General features: G+C 45.0%; 2 protein-coding genes across 12 annotated transcripts in view; one reads left to right on the top strand and one right to left on the bottom strand.

The window, feature by feature from the left end:
- Positions 1–219: 219 nt before the first annotated feature.
- Positions 220–11,212, bottom strand: ETFBKMT (electron transfer flavoprotein subunit beta lysine methyltransferase). 9 transcript variants are annotated; one of them, XM_056482612.1, is made up of 6 exons: positions 9,743–11,212; positions 8,570–8,625; positions 6,986–7,099; positions 6,298–6,744; positions 3,576–3,706; positions 220–2,842 (listed from the first exon to the last, which is right to left on the bottom strand). In XM_056482612.1, the coding sequence occupies exons 4-6, from the start codon at positions 6,615–6,617 to the stop codon at positions 2,478–2,480; spliced, it is 816 nt and encodes a 271-aa protein (XP_056338587.1). In that variant the 5' UTR covers positions 6,618–6,744; positions 6,986–7,099; positions 8,570–8,625; positions 9,743–11,212; the 3' UTR covers positions 220–2,477. The 9 variants fall into 9 exon arrangements, with proteins under 9 accessions (XP_056338587.1, XP_056338591.1, XP_056338590.1 ...); XM_056482616.1 differs by lacking the exon at positions 9,743–11,212 and adding an exon at positions 9,692–9,714; XM_056482615.1 differs by lacking the exon at positions 9,743–11,212 and adding an exon at positions 9,440–9,565.
- Positions 11,213–22,728: 11,516 nt separating this feature from the next.
- DENND5B (DENN domain containing 5B) overlaps positions 22,729–23,557 on the top strand; it is a 102,513-nt gene continuing 101,684 nt past the window's right edge. For all 3 annotated transcript variants that reach the window (XM_056482605.1, XM_056482603.1, XM_056482604.1), the window contains exon 1: positions 22,729–22,970. In XM_056482605.1, the coding sequence (XP_056338580.1) occupies positions 22,859–22,970 (112 nt within the window). In that variant the 5' untranslated portion in view covers positions 22,729–22,858. The remainder of the gene's footprint in view (positions 22,971–23,557) is intronic.

The raw sequence follows: 23,557 nt of genomic DNA on the forward strand, positions 1-23,557 counted from the left end.
TATATTAATCTATTTAAAGTTCAGGTTTAATTGCATGGAAGGTATTTTTTGTTGCCGATATTAAAGGATATTATGATGTCTGACAATAATCTTTGTTCTTCTGTTGATTATATGGTTTATGAAAGTGGAAGTCTATTTAGAAAAGTTATTCAGGTGTAAGTAAAGGTGTATTTTTCCAAGACCAGTACCTAAATCCCTTACTCTTGTTGCATGGCTCAGCCCTGTGATGAACGTGCTCCTATGATCCCTGTGGGTGTAACCGCATCAGTACAAACCATTGGTGCAAGGAGTTGATTTTACTGCAGTAGCCACAAGCATCTTACAGCTGTCTCTGCAGAAAATTCTTGCACCAGATAGAAGCTAATAACCTAATCTACCAGGTTTAGTTTTTTTTGTTTGGTTGGTTTTTTTTTGGTTTTTTGTTTTGGTTTTTTGGGTTTTTTTGTTTGTTTGGTTGGTTGGTTTTTTTTATTTGTTTGTTTTGTGGGGGTTGTTTTTGCTTTTTTGTTTTTTGCTTGTTTGTTTGTTTTGTTTGTTTTTTGTTGCTGAGTAGTTTATTGTCATGCCCTGCGGAATCTCTGGGATCGATCAGGGCTCATCATTCGTTTGAACTCTTAGACAATAAATGTGTGTTGCACTATTTTTGATATTGAGTCATACAGCTGTTTAGGCAGCTCTCTGAAACAATACTACTGGCTGACCTCAGTGGCAAAGTTGTCCTTTTTCTCCTTGCTAATATAACCTTGGATTTGTCATGTTGAAGGCAAATGCAGCTTATACTGTGTCCTTAAGTGTGCTTGTATATTTACCATCTTTCTCTACAGCCTCTTCTCAGCGTGTAACTTAGTGGTACATCCTCACCTGGTGCTTAAAAAGCTGTAAAACACTGCAACAAGGTAACACTGTAGTTTTAGGTTTCAAAGTTTAATATGTAGTTTTAGGTTTCAAAGTTTAATATAAGTTATTTTAAATCCTTTACCATTAGAGCTTGAGTCTGCCCTTACGTGTTTAGTATTTGCATAACTCCACTGGAATGTTTTCTGGTTTACAGTAATTTCAACAAATGTTTACTGGCACTGGGTGAAGTACCATGGATGCATTTAGGACTTTGTATTCTCTATTGTTATTGTTGTGAGCCTTGCAGAACATTCACATATTGTTCTGAAGATTAAAGTTTAGAAGTTGGCTATTTGAACAGTTCTGAATACTTGTTGGATTATAGAACCATGTATGTCTGACTGTGCTTCTAAACTTCCTACTTCATGAATACCATGGTTTTCTGAGTACCACATGCTTTTTCAGATTTGTAAGCTTCCACCACAGCACCTGGCAGCGTGACAGTTGTAGGTGCACTGTGTTCTATGGTGCAGTTATTAGCTTCTGATCACTGCTTGTTCAATAATGGACTGCTGAAGTTGACAGTTCCTATAAGCATTGACTGCTCTGAAAGCATTGGTTTCTTCTTCAAATGGCTACAATTAAAGCATCTTACCTGAGGATCAGATTTTTTTTACCATGTTTGGCAGATGAAACTGGTTCTTAGTTGGCAGATAAAATGAGAATGATTCTGGAGTTTGTCTAGCATCTCCTCAAGAGAAGAGCAAAATAATTATATCAGACTTTTATTCCCTGTTTTTATTTAGCTACTTTCTGTTTATCACAGAAGTGAAGACTGCTTCATCCCTCAGCAGCTTCCCAATGTGATAGATTGCCTGGTTTACCCTTGCAAAGGGTAATGTAAGGAATGTAGATCATTTCACCCTACTCTCAAGGGAATTAAGCTACCCCATAGCTGGTACTATTTATTCACTTTCCATTTATTAAAGCTTTTTCACTGGCTGGCAGTCAAGAAGCAGAATTTAGATTTGGGTGCAACTCCTACATAATCACTCTGGCAGTTTCAAGGAAGAGGAAATTTTTATTATAGAGGGAAAGGAGGAGATTCAAATTAGTTACTTTGACATTCAGAAGAAATACCCAGAAAAAGAACAAGGCACTTCAAGTTGAGCATATTATGAGCTAATAATCTGGTGGAGAATTTTATGGAGGACAGCAATAATTTCCAATATTTAGAAATTTTCTATAAATTAACTGCAGAAGCTTGTGGAAGCAGTGCAGTAGTCCTTCAGCCACAGCACTCTCCCTACAGCAGTATGCTGGACATCCAAAACATTTCACAGTAATGTCAGCAAGACACAAATATACATGAGAAACATCAAACATGCAAACTTCTACATGTAAGTTGTCTGTAGATCTGCACATCAGTGCAGGCCCCTTTGAACACAGTTTGCATGTAGCTTTTACCTCAAATTGAGCAAAAACCTCAGTGAGTATAACTGGAATCAGTCCAGTGAAGGTACAATAAGCTGCTTTACTTTTTTTTTATTTACAGATAATGTTCCCTTTTAATTCCTGTTTTCATTTTATTTACCTGCAGAAAGCCAACCAAGTGAGACAAAATCCCATAGAAGTCAGCTTCAAGAGTCGTCTAAGCTGTTTGAAGGCTGATAACTCCAGACAATACTTGATGTTAGCCCATAGTTTTCTTGTCTTGTATACTCAGGCAGTGAATATTCTATAACTTTGTGCAGCTGACTGTGAATGCTGTGGCTTAAAAATTGATGTCTGCCAGGGTCACCAATCAGCACATCAGTCTGGTGAATCCTGATGCACTTCTGCAGCCAGCGATGCAGACCATCAGCAAGTTGTTCATCATAAAACATATCTCCTAGAACTATGAGGTCCCAGTTGCCAGCCTCTGAATTGATGATATTCTTAATGGTGATGGGGAAGGGATTCAGGTGGTTCAGTTCACAGTTCAAGATCATTGCCATTCCTGCAACTGAAGAAAAAAGTCATAGGAAAATTAAAGTTACATTTTAGGGGTCTGCCAGCCAGCCCTCTTACATATTTCTGTGACACACCTTTCAATTTTGTCTCTCAAATCTTCTTGTTCATCCTATCTAGGGGGCTTCCACAGTTTTTATTACGAGTCAAAATCTAGCATGAAGTGATGAAATTTTACCTTCATTAGACCATGACACAGGGAAGAAGTATTCCTAGAATGGATACCAGTGGAAATCAATCATGGAATTGAAGTAGAATGTAATAACTGCATTAATCTATGGATATACTTCCTTCCTAACTAATAAGTAATTAAATTATGAATAAACTGTATTCATAAGTCAATTATGGAAAGACAAAATCTAGAGGAAAAAGGCAAAATCTAAGCCCTGATGTACATGAAAGTACAGGAAAATGCTATGGTCCTACAGAGAAGCCAACTCGCTGCTTGTGCTTGGAGTTCTCATCCAAACCAGCTGTGATGGTGTATGGGCAACACTTGACAGAAACTTTCCTGTTTGTTCTAAGGAGCTATGGAGATACACCTGGGCCAAGAGAGACTAGTATAACCCAACTAACAATACTGGCAAAACCCATTCCTCTTTTTAGCATTCTTAGGATTCTTCCAAATGGAGCAAAGAAAAGTCTGTGTTAAAGATGCTTAAAAATTAGTATCTTTAAAAAAATTAAAAATTAGTATCTTTACACTGAGATGAAAAGAAAAGCCTTACTAGGGTCAATGTCATTGGCAAGGACTTGGGATGCACCACTCATCACAGCAGCTATTGCTGTTGCTCCACATCCACTTCCAAGATCCAGAACCGATCGCCCTTTAACCACATGTGGATTATCTAAAATATACCTGAGAAAGAAAAGCTGTTAAAGCAGTGAACAAGATCATGCAAATTTCTCAGGTTTACATTACGCTGCATAAGAGTTTCTTGCCAAACATGTAATGAAGTGTGGTACCTAACACTATTCCACATGTGCAGCTGCCATGAAACTCTTTATTTGTCTCAGATGATATAAAAATCAAGAACCATCATTTTTCTCCCTTACTCCTCCATCCCGCACAAACAAAAAGAAATTCAGCCAAGTAAGCAATATTTTGTGTCAATCAGCTCCTTTTCTGACAGGGGAGCTTATCTGTTAAGTAGACACAAACTGGTAAGTAGACACTTCTAGGTAACTAGAATTCATCAGAATGCATGAGAAATAGCAGAGTAAGGATTTGTAGAAATTAAAAGCAATCTGGCTGAACAAACATGACATGATGCATTTACAGTGAATATGGTGCCCACCCATCAATCTGAAACACTGCTTATGCAACTGCTTGGAAGAAGGGGAATTTCTCCTCTCTTTTTCCTGAGCCATGCAGATAGGGTTGCAAATACTTTGCTTAGTGTTGTTCCAGAGTAGCAACGGAAAAAAGAATAGAGCTGTGCTGAGTAGAAAGGGTATCCTCATCTAACTGCTGACACCTACCAAGAGAGATACTGAAAAACTTTTAGTCTGGAAGTGGAGAACTGAGAGACAGCAAGCAGCAGTTATTGTTAAATACTATGAATCATATCTGAACCATTGTAGAGGGTTCAGAGCTTGAATAGCTGCCTTGAAATTCACTTAGCTACAAAGGGGAAAGCCCCAAGTGTCAGGGAGAAGTGCCCTCAGTGAAATTAATTACTGCAAACTGCCATAATTTTACTACCAATTTCCATAACTTCTTTTGAAGTAGAAACAAGAAAGGATTTTACATTTGTGTTATCTTCTGACAGGGAAAGTGATGGCTGACTCTTCACAGAGTGCTACAGGTAAGCACAGCTTTTGCAGGGGGATTCCAGTGCAGATAACTGTAACAGAAATTTGAGACTGGTGTACATTGGGAATGGATGGATGGAAATGTCTGGGCCTGGCAGCACCAGCAGGAGTGGCACCGAGAGGCCTAGGAAGCTTGTCAAGTGCAGGACATTTGTGTTGAGGCTCAGCAGCTCATATGTTTAACAGCATTCCCCTAAGGCCATCATTCCCCTAAGGATAACCCCTAGTTTACCACCAGGACCAAGGACAGGTGTGGGATCTCCACGGAAGTGCTGCATTTCTCCTTTCTAGGGGCTCTGCTTGGATTTGCCATGACTTTCCATTTGTGTAGGGCATGATGTGGCCCTAATGCTGCAAATGCCTTGTTTCCAGCTGAGTGGTTACTGAGTTACTGCTGCTGATTGTGGTGGCTCAGGACAGCTGGATGCTGCTGTATCCCCTGGCACAGTGCACACAGTGTCTCTGCTCTCCTGGGTTAATGAGGAATATTGGATTACACCAAGAGTAGCAGCTTGAAACAGGAGACTCCTGGTGCTGTGGAAACACCAACTGTAAAAGGAGGACAGTTATGGAGGCAACCATATGTTTTTGTGCTCCCTTTTTACTCTTCAAACTTATCCAGCTGATTTCTGACATTTCTTAGTACATCAAACCAATGCATCAAACCATAAACAGACAATAAAGTAGTTAAATGCCAGATAATTATTATTGCTACACCCAAATACCTGAATATACAAATCATATAATAACAAATGAAGACATTAACTAATCTATTTTATATACCCCATTTTTAGGAGTGCTCTAGTTCATCTACATGGCAGGCTAATCAACTCATAATTTAACAGTAAGACTCATCTTTTACCTGGTCAAAACTGCCTTCTTACTTATGCTTTCTTGTAGAAAAACAGTAAGGCCCCAATTCAGATTCTTCCCTTTCATCTATGTGGGGACAGCTTGTTCTCTGCTGTAAAAATTAAGATTTTTTTTTTTTTCTGTTGTTTAAGTGAGAGATTTTGATTTTACAAAATAAAAGAACTCTTAACTAGTTCTTGAGAATCAGAAGCATTAAAGACATTTTGACAGTCAGTGGCCAGAATCAAAATGTGGCTTCTGATGTGACTAAAAGCCACAGTAAGTTGTGGCAATAAGGCTGCTGAAATCCTAGATGAGAAGAGTGATTCAGAGTAACCAGCAGTCCAAGTGCATCAGCATTAAACTACTTTTCTCAACAGACCAGACGCATATCCAGACTCCTGTCTGTCTCAAAAAACAAAAAAACCCACACACGTGATGAAAAAATAGCAATCCTCTTGTTTGGAGTGATAGAATTAAACACCTCACTAGGTTTTGATGGCAACAGCATAGCCTTTCCATGGATCCAAATTCAGCCCCGTTGTCAGCACATGCATGGCCACTGAATATAACAAATTTCTACTTAAAAGACACAAGTTATTTTACACAGCAGGTGCTGGAACTTGCTGCCAGTCAGCAGAGATTGGAACACTCCAGTATAAGCAGAGAGGAGGATAGATAATGCAGATAGGCAAACAGACATCACTAGAAATTGCTACAAACAGAGCCAAGTCTGACATCCTAGGACACTACTTACTGGCTGTGGTGAATTGTGCCACATACCTGGAGAGGGCTTGGCCTCCTGGCCAGTAAATTGCCCAGAAGGGGTCTCCATAAGGCCACAGGTCAGGTTTTTCTCTCCAGAACCTGCAGCGAGGGGTGAGGAGGCGCAGCCGGATCTCTGGTGTGAGGTGCCCGCTGTTGGTGACCTCGGTGTTCTCCTCCAAAAACGCTCTCACCTCGGGGTCCAGAGATTTGCCTGTGCTCCAATGGCAGCAGCGCTTCCAGCACAGAGAGGAGCCTCCCCTCCTGCTTCTCCACACCTTGGTAAGGGTGTTCTGCCTGCCCAAGAAGAGCAGCTGCTTCCAGCCATGGAAGGCCATGTTTCCCCAAGGACACCAGCCTTCCCCAGGAGAGCTTGAAGCACAGCTTTTCTGCAGTAAGTGATGAGGCACAAAGCTTGAAACAAACTCAGAGACTGTGGTTTTTCATAGTGATGGATGACAATTCCTGAAAGGAAAAAAACACTTTGTAAGTGATGTTTCTTCAGTGACTTCAAGGCTTTGCACCACCAGGGACTTCAAGAAGAGGTCCCTGTGCTCTTATGCCTTGCCCAGTCTTAAGTCTGAAAGAAGTGGTATTTGAGGAAGAAGCTATCAAGAGACCCATTCACAAGAGTACTCTAAACTTATCCAGTGAGAAACAACCAGTTAGTGGGACAGCTGATAGAGCTAAAAATTAAACATGCAACCTTTTAACATCTCTCTCCCTCTGCCCTGAAGATATGCACACAGCAATCTACTGCCATTTAGGGTTCTTCTACTGAATCTTCAGATTTTGCAGGAAGACTCTGGCATTGCAGGGCCTGTGGACATAGCAATGGTTATCAGTAGGTTGTTTGAAGAGACACCATTAATTAGCAGTTTTATAATGGTGATGAATCTTTAATACAAAAGCATCTTTGTAAAGGCAAGCAATTAAAAGATTTCCTCTCTTTCCCTAGAATTTATCAATCTGCCAGCTCAAAAATTGACAAAAATAGAAAAAAACAAACAAAACTAATCTTATAAAAAGATTAAACAAAACTAATCAGAATAGTCCAAATTTGTTGCATTTCAGTCTTCAGTATTTTAAAGGATTGTTTAGTCTTATGGTGCAATATTCTCATGTACATGCTGTCATGAGAAGAAAGCAGACCTCCATTCCCATAGCCCACTCTGACAAACAAAACATGCTCCAAGCTGTCTGAAGAGAGAAAGTGAATCCAGCATATTTAAATTAAGTTTTTAAAAGGTGATACATTCAGAGTGGATGGCCTTCTCACACCACTCAAGGCATGAGTACACTTCGTACAAGCAGTGAAGGAGAACAAAAGATTAGTATGTCAGAGTTTAGATTCATTTAAGAATCAAGAGAATGGAGAGTGGAGAGGCACAGCATTTCATTGAGAGGCAAAGGAAGAGCCTCTCAGCACTTCATCACCAAACTTTCCTTGCCCACCTTCTCTTGCAGACCCTGGGCCCTTCCTATGCTGATCCTGCAAGTACACTAGCAAGAAGTTGCCTGAAGGGAGAGGAAATGTTTTCCAACCTTCCTGCTTAGATATCCTTCACCCACCCATGAGTACTCCTGTATCATTTTCCTTCCTTCCCTTGTTCTCTAATTTGTTTTCAATAACTCAGACTTCCCTGCTTCAGAGCACAGCTTTTGAACCTCCCTTGAAACTGACAACCAGTGAAGCATTTCAGGCCTGTGCTTCCACAACAGCAAGACTGCAAGTACAAACAAACAAGAAACTGAACTCATGGTTTTGCAATTGTTTTCACTCTTCTGCAGTGATTTTCACAAACCAGCAGAATGATGTATGAAGAAAAACAACTTTCATCCCAGTCCGACAATTTTTCACAACAGAAGAATCATGGACAACTTCTCTATCTAAAAGCTGCGCAGGTTGTCCTTAAAACTAGACAAAGGGACAACAGGAAGGATATGCCAAAGTCTTACTACTTTGTAATTCATTAGGTCAGTTTATCTTTATTTGTGTGTGTCTTTAGAAAAAAATTCATATGTGTTCAGCGGTATTTTTGCTATGTGCAGGCCTCTGCTTTAAGAACCGGCTTTAGTTTCATCACTTACTAAAATGTTAAGCTGTAACTTCACACTTTGCCATTTAGGCTAATACTCCCACTAAATCTTTGTTTAAATCTTTGGCTAGAGGCTTTATGTTTCTATTACAAATAAATACACACAATCAAACATTTTGCATTTTTCCACACTGGAGAATGCCATTCAGCAGAGTCCATGTAATTAATGAATGCAATTAGCAAATGCCTACCTTCTTGAAGGCAGAGCTCTATAATCCTCATCTGCCTAAGGGAAGCATGATGTTAACTGCAATCAATTGGAGAGATAAATCTTGTCAGCAAATGCTGTATGCTGTCTTTTCTCCACAAATTGTTGCAAATAAGCAGGGCTGAAATTCTGTAGCATTTATTTGCCTGTCACGATGGTTACTCTCCTGAAATTAATCATTGGTACAGAAACAACTGCCAAGAGCTCAGTGCTCAAGATGCCAAACTGAGCTTAAATGGTTAGTGAGGGAAGGCATGGATGGGCATCCCTGTGTTTGACACTTCTGGCCCGCTCATTTTCCTGGGAATAAATTCAGGATGGATAGTAGGATGGATATCCCTGTGTTTGATTCTCCTGGCCCGTCCATCTTACAGGGAATAAAATCAGGATGGATAGCAGAACAGATATCACTGCATTTAACACTACTGGCCTGCCTGCGTTACTATAAATAAGTGGGTGAGTCGAACTTGAACAGAAGACAAAACATAGCAAAACGCATAAGAAAAACCTCACCTCCCCCCCCCAAAAAAAAACCCGAACCCCCAAACCAAAACCAACTAAGCAATTTAACTTTTTTTTTTTTTTTTTTTTTTTTTTTTTCTTGTTATTTTTTTGGTAGCAAGAGCCGCCCAAAGCCCACCCACCCCGCCGCACCTTCCCCTCGGGGGATGCCAGCCCTACCCACGCCGCTCCTGCGAGGGAGGCAGACGCGGCCAGGGCCGCCCGCCGCCATCGCGCTCGGCTCCAGCGGCAAAGCGGCCGCAGGCCCTGGGAGCACAGGCAGCTCCCGGCCGGGGCCAGGGGACAGCCGGGCCCGCTGCCCGGCGCGGCTGGAGCCCCGGCCCGCACGTACCTGGTGCCGCAGCCGCGCTCCCGGAGCCGGGCCGCGCCGCCCTCCCTCCCGCCCGCCCGCCCGCTCGCCCGCCCGCCCGCTCGCCCGCTCGCCTGCTCGCCTTAAAGCGGCAGCGCCGGAGCTCCCGGCCCGCCCGCACCGCCCGGCACGGCCTGCACCGCCCGGCCCGCAGTGCCCGCACGGCCCTGCACCGCCCTGCTCCGCCCGCACCGCCCTGCACCGCCCACACCGCCCGCACGGCCCGGCCCGCACCGCCCGCACCGCCCTGCACCGCCCACACGGCCCGGCCCGCAGTGCCCGCACCGCCCTGCACCGCCCGCACGGCCCGCTCCGCCGCCCAGGCCTCGCTGCAGCCCGAGCCGGCTCTCCTTCCCGTCCTGCAGCTGCTCCGAGTCCGGAGGACTTGCTCCGCTCCTAATGCGTTTGAAAGGCTTTTCTGAAAGATGTGCGGCGATGTGAACTGGCCCTGTGTTTAAAAAACATTGATAAAAATCCACGCGGGAAAAGGAGCGATAGCACACGTCCCAGTTGAACAGCAGGGAAAATGAGGGTTTTTTCCCCTTTTGCACATCAGATCCAGGGCCTGTCAATCCGGTGTGGCCCACGGAAAGCTCTCCAGCCAAAAGGAGACGGGAGCGGCCACCGAGAGAGCGCCCAGCGCCAGCCCTGCCCCTCGGGCAATGGCTCCTCTGCCTTCTCCTCTGCATGTTCCCGTTCCATGGGCTCCATCCCTCCCGTTCATGCTTCTGCTGTTCCAAAGACTCCTTCCTTTCTCTCCCCAGAGCCTCTCCGGGTGGGCAGGAGGCGGGGGCTTCAGTCCCAGCACCGTGTTGTTGCTGTCCCTCAGGAGGGCAGAGCTCAGTGGCAGGTAAGACACACCCACACCTACAAACACTGGTGTTTCCTCCGAGGCCTCCAAGGGCCACATTTTCACGTGGCAGTGACCGTGACTCATTGGTGTGGGACAAGGAACCAAACCCACCTGCATCCCCTCCAATTCCCCGGTTTCTGAAGTTCATAGAGCGATCCCCCCAAACGGGGTCACCTCCCTCTGCGACTCCCCAACAGCTCCCACCTAGTCTCTGCCCCATCTCCAGTCCCATCTGCTGGGATTTAGGGAATACGAGCAGCTTCTAACAGGAGTGACAAACGTGGGGTTACATTCCCGGTGGGACAAAGTGTACCAAATTTCTTGCTCTGCGTTTTTAAAAGGCTCTTGAGCATCGCCTGAGGTGATGATTCTGCAGCACTTGGGGTGCCAGGGGTTTAAACCTGGCGATTCCTGAGCCCAAGCCTCGGTCTGCCCAAATCTCTGAGGTTATGAGGCCATCTAGTGATCTGCGAGCTTGTTGCAATTAAAATGTACTCTCCAGGGTCGGAAAGCTGCTTGTAAACCTGGATCTCTTCTTCAAATGCGGGTGGTCCGCAGTCTCCTAAGAGAAGGTGACCCCTGGATGCTGGGTTGCAGAGTGACCAGGACCCAGACAGAAGCTGGTATCCTCCTGCCACAAGAAGGAGCCTGGAATCCACATACATGTTAATGTACATGTTAAACTACCAGGATACTTGTGTGCTTTTTACTCTTCTGAAGCAGGACCCACACTCAAGTCTTTTTAGAAATGATCCCTCGAATTGTATAAACGTGGACCTTTGTGGTTTATGCTCAAGGAAGGACATTATTTCTTGGAGCCCCCAGGGGAACTGTGAAGTTTCAAAGGTCTTTCAGCAGTTCTTGCTGGTCCTCTCCAAGAAGGGAGATACTGAAAACACTTATAGCACGCAAAATTGTGAATAAAATATGCAATGTTTTCTGAAATAAAAATTGTGAATTAAAATTTGTCCTCTAGATACTCATGCACCATACTAGGAATAAAGAACTTGGTAATGTAATCAACATCAGCTCAGCATGCCATGTAAGGTATGGTACCAGGATGCTGACAGGTACAGCTCTACCCTACAGATTTTATTTTATGCCTGACATGGTTCTCAGGAAAGCTTTTGCACTTAGATCACCAGCCTCTTTGATTGATATTTTAACAAGTATCTTCTCAGATCTAGTTTCTCTGAACATCTGAACTATAATTTTACATAGCAGCTATGTGAACCTCGGTGAAGCCACTGCTGTCTAATACAGACCAAGATCACACTTGAAAAGGCAGTTAAAAAGGATAGAATCATAAAACCACAGAGTGGCTTGTGTTGGAAGGGACCTTAAAGATCATCTAGTTCCAGATTCTCAAAGAAGTTGTCTGGCTGTTCCCAGCTGAGAGATTTCTTATGTGAAAAGGGAGGAGTAAAGTCTTTGCTTTCCAGTAATAGTGGCAGGGATGTTAGAACCAGAATTTTTTCTCATTTAACTATAAATAATTAGTTGTGATTGTACAGATTCCTAGCATGACATAAGAAAGCCCCAATATAAGTGAGAGTTGCCATACCTCTAAATGAGAGTCTAATCCTTTAACCTTTCAGGACAACTTTGTGCTTATTATTTCAGCACAGTACCAAAGCCTGTAATCCATGAGAAAAAAAGTTTAATTTCCAAAGGCTTTTTGCTTTAGATGGTGACATCTTAAGAATTTCAGCTACAATTTCTGTGCAAACTACCAGAAATTTGCTGGAATTTACTCTGAGGACAAGGACATCTTTGATCACCACAGAACATCGATTTGGTGTATCACAGAGGAGTGCAACACTTGCAGTTGTAGAGTAGCACACAAGGGACTCCCGGGTGTCCAAGGAAATCAGGCTGATGCTACAACTGCCCAAGTGTCTGGTGAAATATTGTTTGAGCCAATTAATAACAAAGAAATGGAGCTGCGCAAGGACAGAGAGGAGGACAGGGCAGAGAGGATCTACCTTCACATTAGCATGCCCATAGCTCATGAATCTTCACAGATAAAAAGCTTAAACTGAAAGGAAGGCAAGCCAGTGGTTCAGCAGCCAGGTGATCTCCCCAGGTCACTCTTCCTCTTCAAGTGACAAGGTGACAAGGCCAGCTGCTCCTGTTTGCTGTGGTGAAAAGTCCTCGATGGAAATTCACCAAGGGGAAAATGGATGGATTCAGGATGCTGCTGACTTGTAAAAAGCATTCCAGCAACTCAGTATGAATAGTCAGAAATTTTGCACATCAGGATCAATTTGTGGTTGCCCAGAGGCTGTGGAAGCAAGTCATTATCAGAATGTAGCTGGTGCAAGTAGCTAAGGTAAAATTGAAGCTGAGAGCTCTGGCTAGGTAAGGGAGAGGCAATTCTGTTATTCTGTCATGCCTTCAGCTACAATCCAATTTTAGAATAACAGTATATCTTTGGCAGTTGAAGAATAAGTGTCTTAACATAAAACCAATCACATATTACCTGTGATGTGTCTTGAAAGCACTACATGTGCTTCTCATAGGATTATCTTTCCCCACTGCCTTGCCAGCTGCATTTAGTAAGGAGCAGGAAGGAGCAGCAGCTAGCAGAGATGAAGGCACCAAATGCCTTCTAGCAGTGGAGGCAAGAAGGGGAAATTGTAAGGTGCAGCTATTTTTCAGATTGGAAGTGGGGTGATGAAGTGAGGAGAAACTGTATTAATCTTACCCTTGTGCTGCTGTAGATTCAGGTTTTTGGGCACATAAAATCTGTCGTCTGTGAGAGCCTTTTTGCTAAGAGTGAGAAGTCAAAAACTATTATCTCTGAGCTCATTCTTGGTATTGTGTTCTGTCCATGTCTGTGATTGAAGTATTCTTGGCCTTGTTGGCTGGATTTATTCATGTGCAGTCAGACATGAGGGTACATTTTTAGCATGAATGAAGATTGGAAAGATATGCAGAGTCAGGTGGCTGGTGCTTCTCTTTGGTGTATTTTTGGACACTTGTTTTTCTCTTAAAACTAGAGGGTTCATATTTTCAAGCTGTGTTTTTGAACAGCTGAAGTCTTCTTGAGCTAGTGGGACTTTGGGTCTTATATATCTCATGCAGTAATGACCTTTGGGCTCCTGAGCTTCAGCAATATTTTGTGATAATCAGTTGTGGCTGGCATCAGAGCATTTATTTGTTTGGGGGTTTTGTAATTATTTTATGCATTTTGTGCGTGTTCCTGCAAAGCCCTGAAAGATGATGGAAGCTGAGTATGGGCAGCCAGGGAAAGAGGCTGCTTAAGCACCATGCAGTGTCTCTGTTCTGGTCTCCAGACAACAGGTAGCTAAGTTTTTCTGAGTGACACAAAGACATTCTTCATGATCTCATCCCTTCTGACTTCCTGGGACCATAAAACCCATCCCATCCAGCTTACCTGCGGCTTTGTCCCACATTCTCTCTGTGTGTGATATATCCATGTGTGATTCGCACATCTCATTATTTCAGTATATATATTAGTCCTTAGCTTCTCCCAGACAAGCAAAAACAGTGTCAAAGACCAGAGTTCAGCCAACACCTAGTCTGGAGCATGAGATCATGACCACCAGCTGGGACCCTAATGCAAGTGATGCTTCCCAGTCTTGCCTCTCTGTGTTGCCAGGCAGGTTGGATTCACTACTGTGTTTAAACATCTAATTCGTCTTTCACAAATTCTTCTTCTGACTAATTCTGTTTTCTTGAGGTAGAGTAATTGCTCCATCTTGTTCCAGAAAGTTCCAGAAATCCTGAAACTATAGCACCTTTGGTCATCTGATTTTAAGGATCATGCTAATAGCAGCTGGTGCCAAGGGACAAAGTGACCAAATCAAGTTTTCAAGGAGCTGCATCAGTTCACAGCAGCTGGTTTGCTTTTGCAATTCAAATTTTCTAGTTTTCCACTGGTGTTCAGAGCCTTGCACCTGCAGAACTTTTCCTTTCACCTTCCACATGGTGGTCTGCCAGAAATTTGGACCTGGGGACAGAGGAAACAATGGAGGTCTGAGACAGACAAGATAGATGGGGGGTGCTTACTCTCTAGAGCATCTAGAGGAAGCTCTTTGCCAAGGGCCTGACACGATATGCTTCCTCTTTTGGCTGATGTTTGCTATTATGTCTTGGGCAGGTGTCAGGGTCCTCAAGCAATTTAGTTGTGAGTCAGGGTCATGCTATGTCAGGACCTGTGCTATCCATTATTTTGCACTAATATCCAGAGGACATGAAAAACAAGTCATACTGCTGCAAGGAAAGGAATGAACAAAAACCAGCCAGCTCCCTCACATGATGAAGAGACTGAAACTGAAGTTGGATGTGACCAAGGACAGAATAGCTGCTGTTTATGCACATGGAGGCATAGAAAGGTCATAAGGAGCTGAAAAAACTTAGTCTTTGAAACTCCTCTCAATTTTCACTGATATCCTACAAAGTGTTAGCTCCACTGGCTTTCTCATCCATACTCACGTAGCATATCCTCTAAAATAGGGTATTTGACATACCTCTCCTTTAGGATACAGGCAACTCTATCATTTTTGTATCAGTAGATTTCAAACACACTTGTGAATAGACGATTTCAAAGGTCTTTTCTAATCTGAGTGATTCTGTAGCATTGGTTTGCAAAACAACTCAAGCTGACATTAGACCATATATAATGTCTTTGTGAATTTCAAGCTTCTCCAAGTTTGGTGTGTTGGCAGTACACTGCAATTTCTTTCCCTGCAGCAGAGGACATGATACAGTGACACCCAAATGGCTTGTTGGGAGCAGGCTGGGCAGATTGCATGGGAAGTTGCTTGGACACCTCCTTGTCAGAGCTCCCAGGGCTCCAAAAAGCAAAGAGAGCCTGAGAACCCCCAGCCTTGCACTGTGTGATTTCACATCTTGGGTTTTATCAGCTGAGGTGTCAAGCTTCAATGCAAGCAGCTGCATTGAGTGGAAGCAGCAGTGTCACCGTGACCCTAAAGCTCTGTCACTATGAAGCAGTGTCACTGTGACCCTCTTCACCTGTGGCACCATGAGCTGGTGCTGGGGGAGCCAGACCAGGAGCACCTGCAGGTGAGCTAAGCCTCAATATGAATAAATGGCCCAAAAATTATGAAGCATACTGGCTCTGTTATCTTCCAGAAAAGAAGGTAAGCACTTCCACCACTGAAAACAGCACATCTCAGCTGCGTGTGCTGAGTGTCAGGGCTTTGAAGGCACTAATGGGTCTTACTGGCCCTGGCTCTCCCCACACCCTGCTCACAGCCCAGGACCCTATTTCAGCACCTCTGGGGCTGTCAGTCCTGCCCAAGCAATGCCACTGCAGGGCTGGTCTCTAGCTCCCCACAGTCCTGCCCAGTCCATTCACGGATCCCCAGCAATCCTGGACATCCCAAGGGTGTGTTTCCAGTCTGGCTCCCTTCAATGTCACCCATGGGCTGACATCAGAGTTGGAGCTGCCAGACACACTGACAGCACCTGGCACCAAAAGTTACTGATCGTCTCTTGCCTCCATCCCTGCCGGGAAGTGTTGACCACCAGGAAGCCAATGGCTCTGATTTAGCTGGAAAAGAACTTTTTACTGGGTTTTCCCAGTAACAGCTGAATTTTAGCCTGGTGGGAGGTACTGAGCTAGCTTATTGCTACATTGTCAAATGCTCCCACCCCCAATGGATGTGCTTGATGGGAACTGCTGGAATTGCTCACCATGGATCTGGGCTTAAGTAAGTTGTGACTGTTGCTTTGCAAGGAAGTCACTAAGAAATATGATCTTCAATGAGAACCAAATTGCTTTGATCTCTATCTTTCTGGTTGAGCTCCTCTGTGTGAGCTCAGAGCTGATTTCCAGTAAAGCACGAGCACAGTCAGGCAGCACAGAAAGCTGCAGTGTAGCTGCTGTCAGTAGTAACTTTCCTAAGCAGCAAGTACTGCAAGGAGATGTGCTGTTCTTGGGCACGAGGAATAAGTGGCAGAGATATATGGCTGAACGTGTGGATGTAAATGTTTAGATTTTTGCTAAAAGCACTAGTAAGGAAATTGAAATAGACCCTTGATTAGTATGAGCTGCTTCTAGATTCAGAATATAACACCACTGCAATGATGTGAACACAGAGGGCAGAGCAAAGGCAGTCCTTAGTAAATGACCCAACAATTCACAATGCATATTCATTGCAGGAAATACTTTTCATCCGTCCTTGATTGCATGTTGTATATTGGCTATGGATTCGATGGCTTTGGATTTCTTTAGCATGCCCTTGGGCTTTCAAGTGTGCTGGGATGCATTGTAATGTAGATGCAGGGTGTCTGGCACTTCTTACTGAATGAGGCTTCAAAGGGAAGTTGGAATCAGACTCTGATTGCATTTGTAATAAGGCCAAAGGCATTTTGACAGAGAGATTACCTGCTGTTTGTGGACAGATTTCATCCAGAGTGCTTGAAACCAGTGGAGTTCGTTCACGTTTCCACTGCTATTGGCAGACATAGGATTACCTGATTTTTGGTAACTGAGATAAAGGCAGGCAATATTTGTGACTAGGCTTTTAACACAATGGTGTTACTCAGGTAGATGTGACAGCTTGAGCGTATCTTCTCTGGAAGCTTTCCCAGTGCCAGAGCTCATCTAAGTGGGAGCACAGACCACTGATACAGCTGTGCCTGAACCCCTGCTACTGCAGACAATATTGCTGTGGGCATGTGATCCAAGCAGCTTGCCAGGATCCCCTCATGCCTTTCTCCTTGCCACAATACTTGCCTTTGAAGCTCTAGTGCTTTAAAAAGAAGCCCACAGCCTTTTCCTCATGCTTTACATGGGCAGCTGTATTATGTTGCAAGACTCTTCTACCTTCCCAGGTCTTTCCAAACAGACAGTTTGTAAGGGACTGGGGTCCTGGAGCACTGAAAAGAGAGGAATTGGAGTTTAGAGGCAGGGAAACAAACACCTTCAGCAGAGAGCAGAAATTAGCTGGAAATGAAGAACAGAGGTTTGCTGTCCTCTCTGAATGCCTGGCGCAAAAGGCGTCTGTCAGCAGACGATGGTGTTGGGACGCGTGGGCTGGAGGGACTCTGTGCTGGGCCTGCTGCCGGTGCAGAGGTGCATCTGCCTCCTGGTGCCACGCCATCAGGCTGGCCTGGGGAACAATAGAGCTTTGTGCCTGGCAGATGTTCAGGCAGCGTTTGCTTTCTTTTCCTGAGGGCAGTTGAAACACAGTGACCTGATTTGCACAAGGGTGTCTGGTGCTTCTGCAAGTCACGTTACAGGCAATTTGGCCAAGGTCATGCAGCAAGTGATGCTGTCAGAGATGGAAATCTCTGTGTGGGTGCTTTAGCTTGATGCTCCCAGCACAACACTTCCACTAGTGCATGACATGCTAGTGATTTATCCAAGCAGTACTTTCCTCATCAAGTTTTATTTCAGTAGCAGTGGGAACAGTCTGTGTCTTCTACATCCAAAGAGCAGGAAGTGTACCTTACTCTGAGCAAAATAAGGTCTTTGACCCGAGGATCATGGCACTGAATCAAACAGAAGGTAATGGTTACATACGATCTTTCTCCTGACTTCATATGAGTGAGGGACACACCTAATGTGTTGCTTGGCAGGGGAAGATGAATCTCACAATCTCAGTTTAGAACCACAGGCAGAAGAGGAAAATGGCAGGAATCACCACAGATTTTTTTGCCATACTGAACAGGGGGAGAGGAACGAGCGGGGTGGTGAAGAACACAAACCTCCAGAAACCAGGCATAGCAACCACAGGACTTGCCTAGGAGTGGTTTCTGAGGCAGTGTGTGAAGTCTGAAGTCTGCTGCCTGAGGGGTTGCTGTCACTTTCCCACTCCAAGACTAAACCCTTGAGGAGGCAGATTCAGGCTGAGGGAGGGTTTGAAAGGCCAGAGAGGAGGCCAGCCCTGAAGCAGAGCTGCTTCCTCAGCAGAGGGATGAGCTGCATGCTGAGAAGCCTGGCTTGCAGCATGATGATGATGTGAATGAAAACAGACAACACAGTTTCATCCCTGCCTATGTTTTGGGATTCTGTTTGCTGATAGTGAACTGGATGCACTCAGGAGTGCCAGATGAAGCTACAGATTTGTTTGTGAAGGAAGCAGTGGGAACACAGAGCCAGGCCCAGGAAGGAGGGGGGAAGAAGGAGCAATAAACTATTGCATAATTTCAGTTGCCTCATGAAACTTCTCCCTCAAGGATCCCCTCAGAAAGCAGATAAGAGTGGAATGCATCTATATGTGTTTGCAATGCAAGGGCATGTGCGTGATGAAAGTACACAAAATTAATAAAATGCAAGGGGCTACAATAGGGAATTCGAGATTTAAAACCTTTAAATTTTAAATCACTGGTGCTTCAGAGGTCCTGTGGCTGAGATTCTGGAAAGTAATCATCTTTTACTTTATCTGTAAGTCTGCTGTATGAATAGTAATTACACAATGTGGCAGAGGAAAACCATGTGCTTTTATTTAAGTTTAATCTTTATAGATATGAGGCAGGTATAGAAGGCGAGCTACTTGCTTTAATAGTATTATGATTTGATTAGATGTTAGGATATGTGCCTGCAGTATCTGCTTTCTAAGCAATGATGGATTGGGCTGGAGGAAGTGTTCTTTGCTTTATGGTTTATTTGGGTTTAGACCCTAAGGCAGCCAACACTTTTCCTATTTTCTAAGCAATCTTCTTGCATAAGCTCAGAGAATGAAAATTGCATTCTTTATGAACCTCTCTATAAAATCTTCTGCTGTTGTTTTTCCAACTTCTGCTACAGACTCTTCCACACTTTGACCAGAATGACTTTTATTTTGGTCTTACAGTCCATCCCTAACCCATTCTTATCCCATTTCTTTCAGGTGACTATTCATATCCAGCTCCTAGTGAAGGAGCTGACAACACCACTCAACTGAAAGTCAGCCAAGGGTTGAAATGTTCTGAGCATTACAAATGTTCGTATTACATCTTAGTGGTTTTCCTTCCTTCCACCCTACAGGATCTCATGACCCCATAGATACTAGAGGAAAACAGGAGAGGCTTTCAATGGAAAATCATTGTGGCTTGGCAGCTTGTGAAAGATCTTAGAGCGGGAACTGTAGAGCTGTGCAGAGGAGTGAGCAATCCATCACAGCAGCATGATTTCCAATTCATGGATGAACGATGAAGAAAATAGAAAGTGAAGCAACAGTGTCGCAGCAAGGGGAAGAGACGTAACCTTTAAATAGCAGGTTTTTCCACCTTTCTGAAGCATTGGGCATTGGCTTCTTGAAGAAGTAGGACAAAGAGCTTGATGGTCTGATCTTTTATGGCAGATCCTAAGGGCAGGGGGAGCTGACACACTTGTTAGCATTTGACCCAGTTTAAACTAACAGGTTCTGAGGACCAAAGACTCACTGTGAGGTTATGGAGAGGGAAACCTGAACTAAATTGACATTGAGAGAAATATTCATGGCAACTAGAGATCCAAGTACCTAAGGAAGAAGAACAAATCTGCCAAGTCAAAAACCTTCCCTTGCTTTGTTGAGCCAGTAGCAATCCAGCTGGTGAAGGAACAAAGCTGCTGCCACAGGAGAGCAGATCAAAGTCAAAAGTCACAGGCAGATCTGGTCTATGCCAATAAGTTTTTTGTGCTTGTGTCAGTCTGAAATTCTCAGTCCTACCTTATTCCTGTTCCTTGGAGGAACATGTAAGAAGTTCTGACACTGGTTCGTGCTCTGCTGTGCCAGTGACAAACCTTATCTCCCTGGCTTTATTGTTAATGTGATTTGAAAAGAAGACACTCATCCTATTCAAATCCCTTGTGGAAGTTCAACACTTTTTGTTGCTGAAAAGCAAAAATACTCATAATCCCACCCAGTAATCTCTGATCATCCTAGATGTGTCTCATGGCACAGTCCTATCAGACACTGCTGCTTCCCAGGCTGTACAAATATTTTTTCATGGCATTTGGCTGATTAGTTAGTATGTGCAACACTTTGTGATGCTTTTAGGCCTCACCTTTGTTTTTCTCTCACTCTTGCAAGAAGTTCCACAGCAACTTTGTGGACCTGCTGCGACTTTTGTAAAATTTAAGCACTCAATGTTGCAATTAGAGCAGAAATATTGAAAGCAGGGCAGCCTTTTTAAGGAGGAACTGGTGATCAGTGCAGGGTGGGTTTGAATGGTGAAAAGACAAACAAAATGCCTAGATTTTGCTAAAATGTCATTAAAGTTACAGATTCCTAGGGATGAGAGCCAGGATGGAGGGGGAAAAAAACCCGTAAGAGTGAAGAAGAGTTACCCAAAGGCAGTGTGCAGTATCTAAAGTTAGATCAGCTTGGAGGGAAAGACTAGAATGACTTAGATGGAGGGGTTTAGGGGAGAAAAAACAGGCCCAGGGATACAACATGTCTTACCAGAGCCCAGGCAAGCTGGGTCTGCTGGCACTGCTTGGCAAAAGATCTGAGTGGCCTCATTAGGATGACTTTTGTGCCCAGAAGATGAGTTGTCTTAGGAGAAGAAATCAGTGCCCCCACAAAATTCCTCCACAAAAAAGTGTCTGTGGGAGGTGGATATACAGAAGTGGGAGCTCAACCATACAGCTAACCAAGGAAGAATGAGTTTATGAATTTTACACCTCCAATCCCATGTGTTGTGCTTTTTCCTATTGTTTAATGCTATACGCACTACTGATTTTATTGAGATTGAAGTGTCTGTGCACTGAATTTTATTCAAGTAAAAAATGCTGCCCTGTACAGTAGACAGCTGAACCAAAGTAATCTAGAACCAGCTAGCAGCTGTTTTTTACTTAAGGTAAAAAGGGCAGAACCATTGTGCTAATTTTTGGGTTATTTTTAGAAGCAATCTTAACTCATACATCCTTTAGAGAGGCTGATGAAGCCTCTGCCTTGGACTTTCTGGAGACTTCCATGCCATTGGGCCTCAAAAAACAGAGATAACTACAATATGAGCACTTGGTTTTGAATGAGAGAAAGAGACTGACTTGTCAAGCTCTTATCATCTGACCTAAAGCTGAATAAGCAAATACCTACAAGTTAATAAACAAACTAAACTAAATAAAACAACCTAGCTCTGGTGCAAAGTCGAGAAAATGACTGGTCTCACAGAAAACTTCTCTGAGCTCCAGCAAGGTTCAGGTTGTTACTGAGTCCTGTAACTACAAGAAATGAGGATTGTGAGATAGGATTCATCCTGTTTTAATTTTTTTTTTTTTTTATTGGAGATTGGGGTTATTGGGAAGGGAAAAATTGTTTAGCTCTTGTCTGCTTTCACTAGAACACTACAGGAAGCTAAGAAATAAAAGGGCATAAAATTGGTTAATGTGATGGGATGAAGAGAGAGAGAGAGAGAGAGAGAGAGAGAGAGAGATGCTGACCTAGGTGGCTTCCAGGTCAGACAGTTGCTCCATGTAACTCCATAAAATGACACAAACTAGATGCAATATCAGTTTCCTTGTAGGCATTTTCTTATCAAAGGCACTTGTTGAACACGGACAAAAGTAAACTATAAAAGAAAAGGTGATTCACACTGCTAGGAGGTAAAATAAAGGGGTCATAGGAGTCCACAGTAAGAAAACAATGAGACTGCAATTATTACAGATGGCATGGAACAAGACTAACAGATAAAACACAAAAGGATAAAAGTGAAAATATTGAATTCTGCCAATAACCTCCTTGTGATGTCTAGATATCAGAATTATCGACATATGGAGGATCTCATCACTTTGGAGAAGAATGAGTTAGAACTTCAACAGAATCACCTTTATGAGTAGGTGCTGCTCCCAGACGGAGCTGCCAGTATTTTGGCATCGGGTAATCCTAATGAGAAAGATTCTAGCAGCTGGGGTAAAATAACGCTGATTTCTTTCTGGACGCGGCAGAATAGCTAGTAAATCTTAAATAAACCGGGAACGAAGCAACATTTTTGCTTTGAAACGGAGTGCGGGTAGCGAAGAAAAGCTTTCCCATAACGTGGTAGGAGGGCCATCCCGCGCGGAGCCCGCACAAAGCCATCTGCCGCGGGTGGTGGCTGTTGCTTCCACGCTCGGCCGGGGAGGAGAAGGCGCCGCTTCCCGCGGCAGGATTCCCGCAGGAAGTGCTCAGCGCAGCCCGGGCGCCGGGCGGGGCTCGGCCCGTTCCGGCAGCAGGAGCTCCCTCCTGGGACGGGGGGGGGAAGAGACATTCCCGATAGGAAGTGGCACCGTCTCCTGCTTTATTTAAATAAAGCCAGCCTCTGCTGCTCGCACGCGAGGGAGCTGTAAGCTTTCACCGCGTAGCCCAGGGATTGCGGGCACGCCGGGGGACAAAGCCGCCGCGGCTCTCCCGACACGCTCGGTTGCGGCGCGGGGCGGGGGCGGCCGCGCAGGGTTTAAATGCCCCGCGGGGGCGGTCCGGCAGCGCGGCGTGTCCCGCCCGTCCCCGCCCCGCTCAGCTGACAGCGGGGCCGCCCGCCGGAGCCGCCGCCGCTCGGTGCCCGCCTGCGCGGCCCCGCCGGGGATGGGGACGGGGGGCGGCGCGCCGTGACCGGCCCGCGGGCGCGCCCGAGCCGCGCTGCTGCCGCACGGAGCCGCCGCCGGCGGGATGAGCGGGAGCGGCAACCCCGGGCCCGGCGCGGCGCCCTGCCGCTTCGCCCACTACTTCGTGCTGTGCGGCATCGACGCGGAGAGCGGGCTGGAGCCCGACGAGCTGGCAGGTGAGCGGCGCCGCCGGGAGGCCTCGCCCGCACCGCTGCGGCTCGCCGGGCGATGGGATGCGCTGCCTCAAAATGTCTGCTCCCCCCGAGGAGGGGAGGAGGGGTCGCCGCGCCGGTGGGAGCCGCAGGGAGGGAGCGACTTTGGAGGATAAAGCATCCTTTGGAGGAGCTGGTGGAGCATCCCCCCCAGGGCAGCGGGGAGCGTTTGGGATGCGCCGTCCCCGCAGGCCGGGCTGCGCTGCCCCGCCGCTGGCCGGGTCCCTGGTGGTGGCGGGGACAGGCAGCCCCGGCGGGTGGGCTTAGTGCCGCTGGCAGGAGAAGGGAACCCCGGGTTACGGAATTGGAGGGAGCCGAATGACCGAGCTTTCTGCCGGGGCAGATGCGATTTCTTCAGTATCTGCACTAGAAAGGAGGGGGAGGGATCTGGGAAGAACTGAATATATTAATGGTATCGCATCTTTATTTTGTCTATTCTCATCTTTTGTCTGTTCAGAAATAATCTTCCTGCATCTTTCTTTTCCCCCACCACCCCAAAAATGTTACAGAAAAAACAAAACTATTGCTGTAGGTTCTACGCATTTTCTAAA

The sequence above is a fragment of the Oenanthe melanoleuca genome, chromosome 1A (assembly GCF_029582105.1).
Source record: "Oenanthe melanoleuca isolate GR-GAL-2019-014 chromosome 1A, OMel1.0, whole genome shotgun sequence".
In the NCBI taxonomy this organism is placed as follows: Eukaryota; Metazoa; Chordata; class Aves; order Passeriformes; family Muscicapidae; genus Oenanthe; species Oenanthe melanoleuca.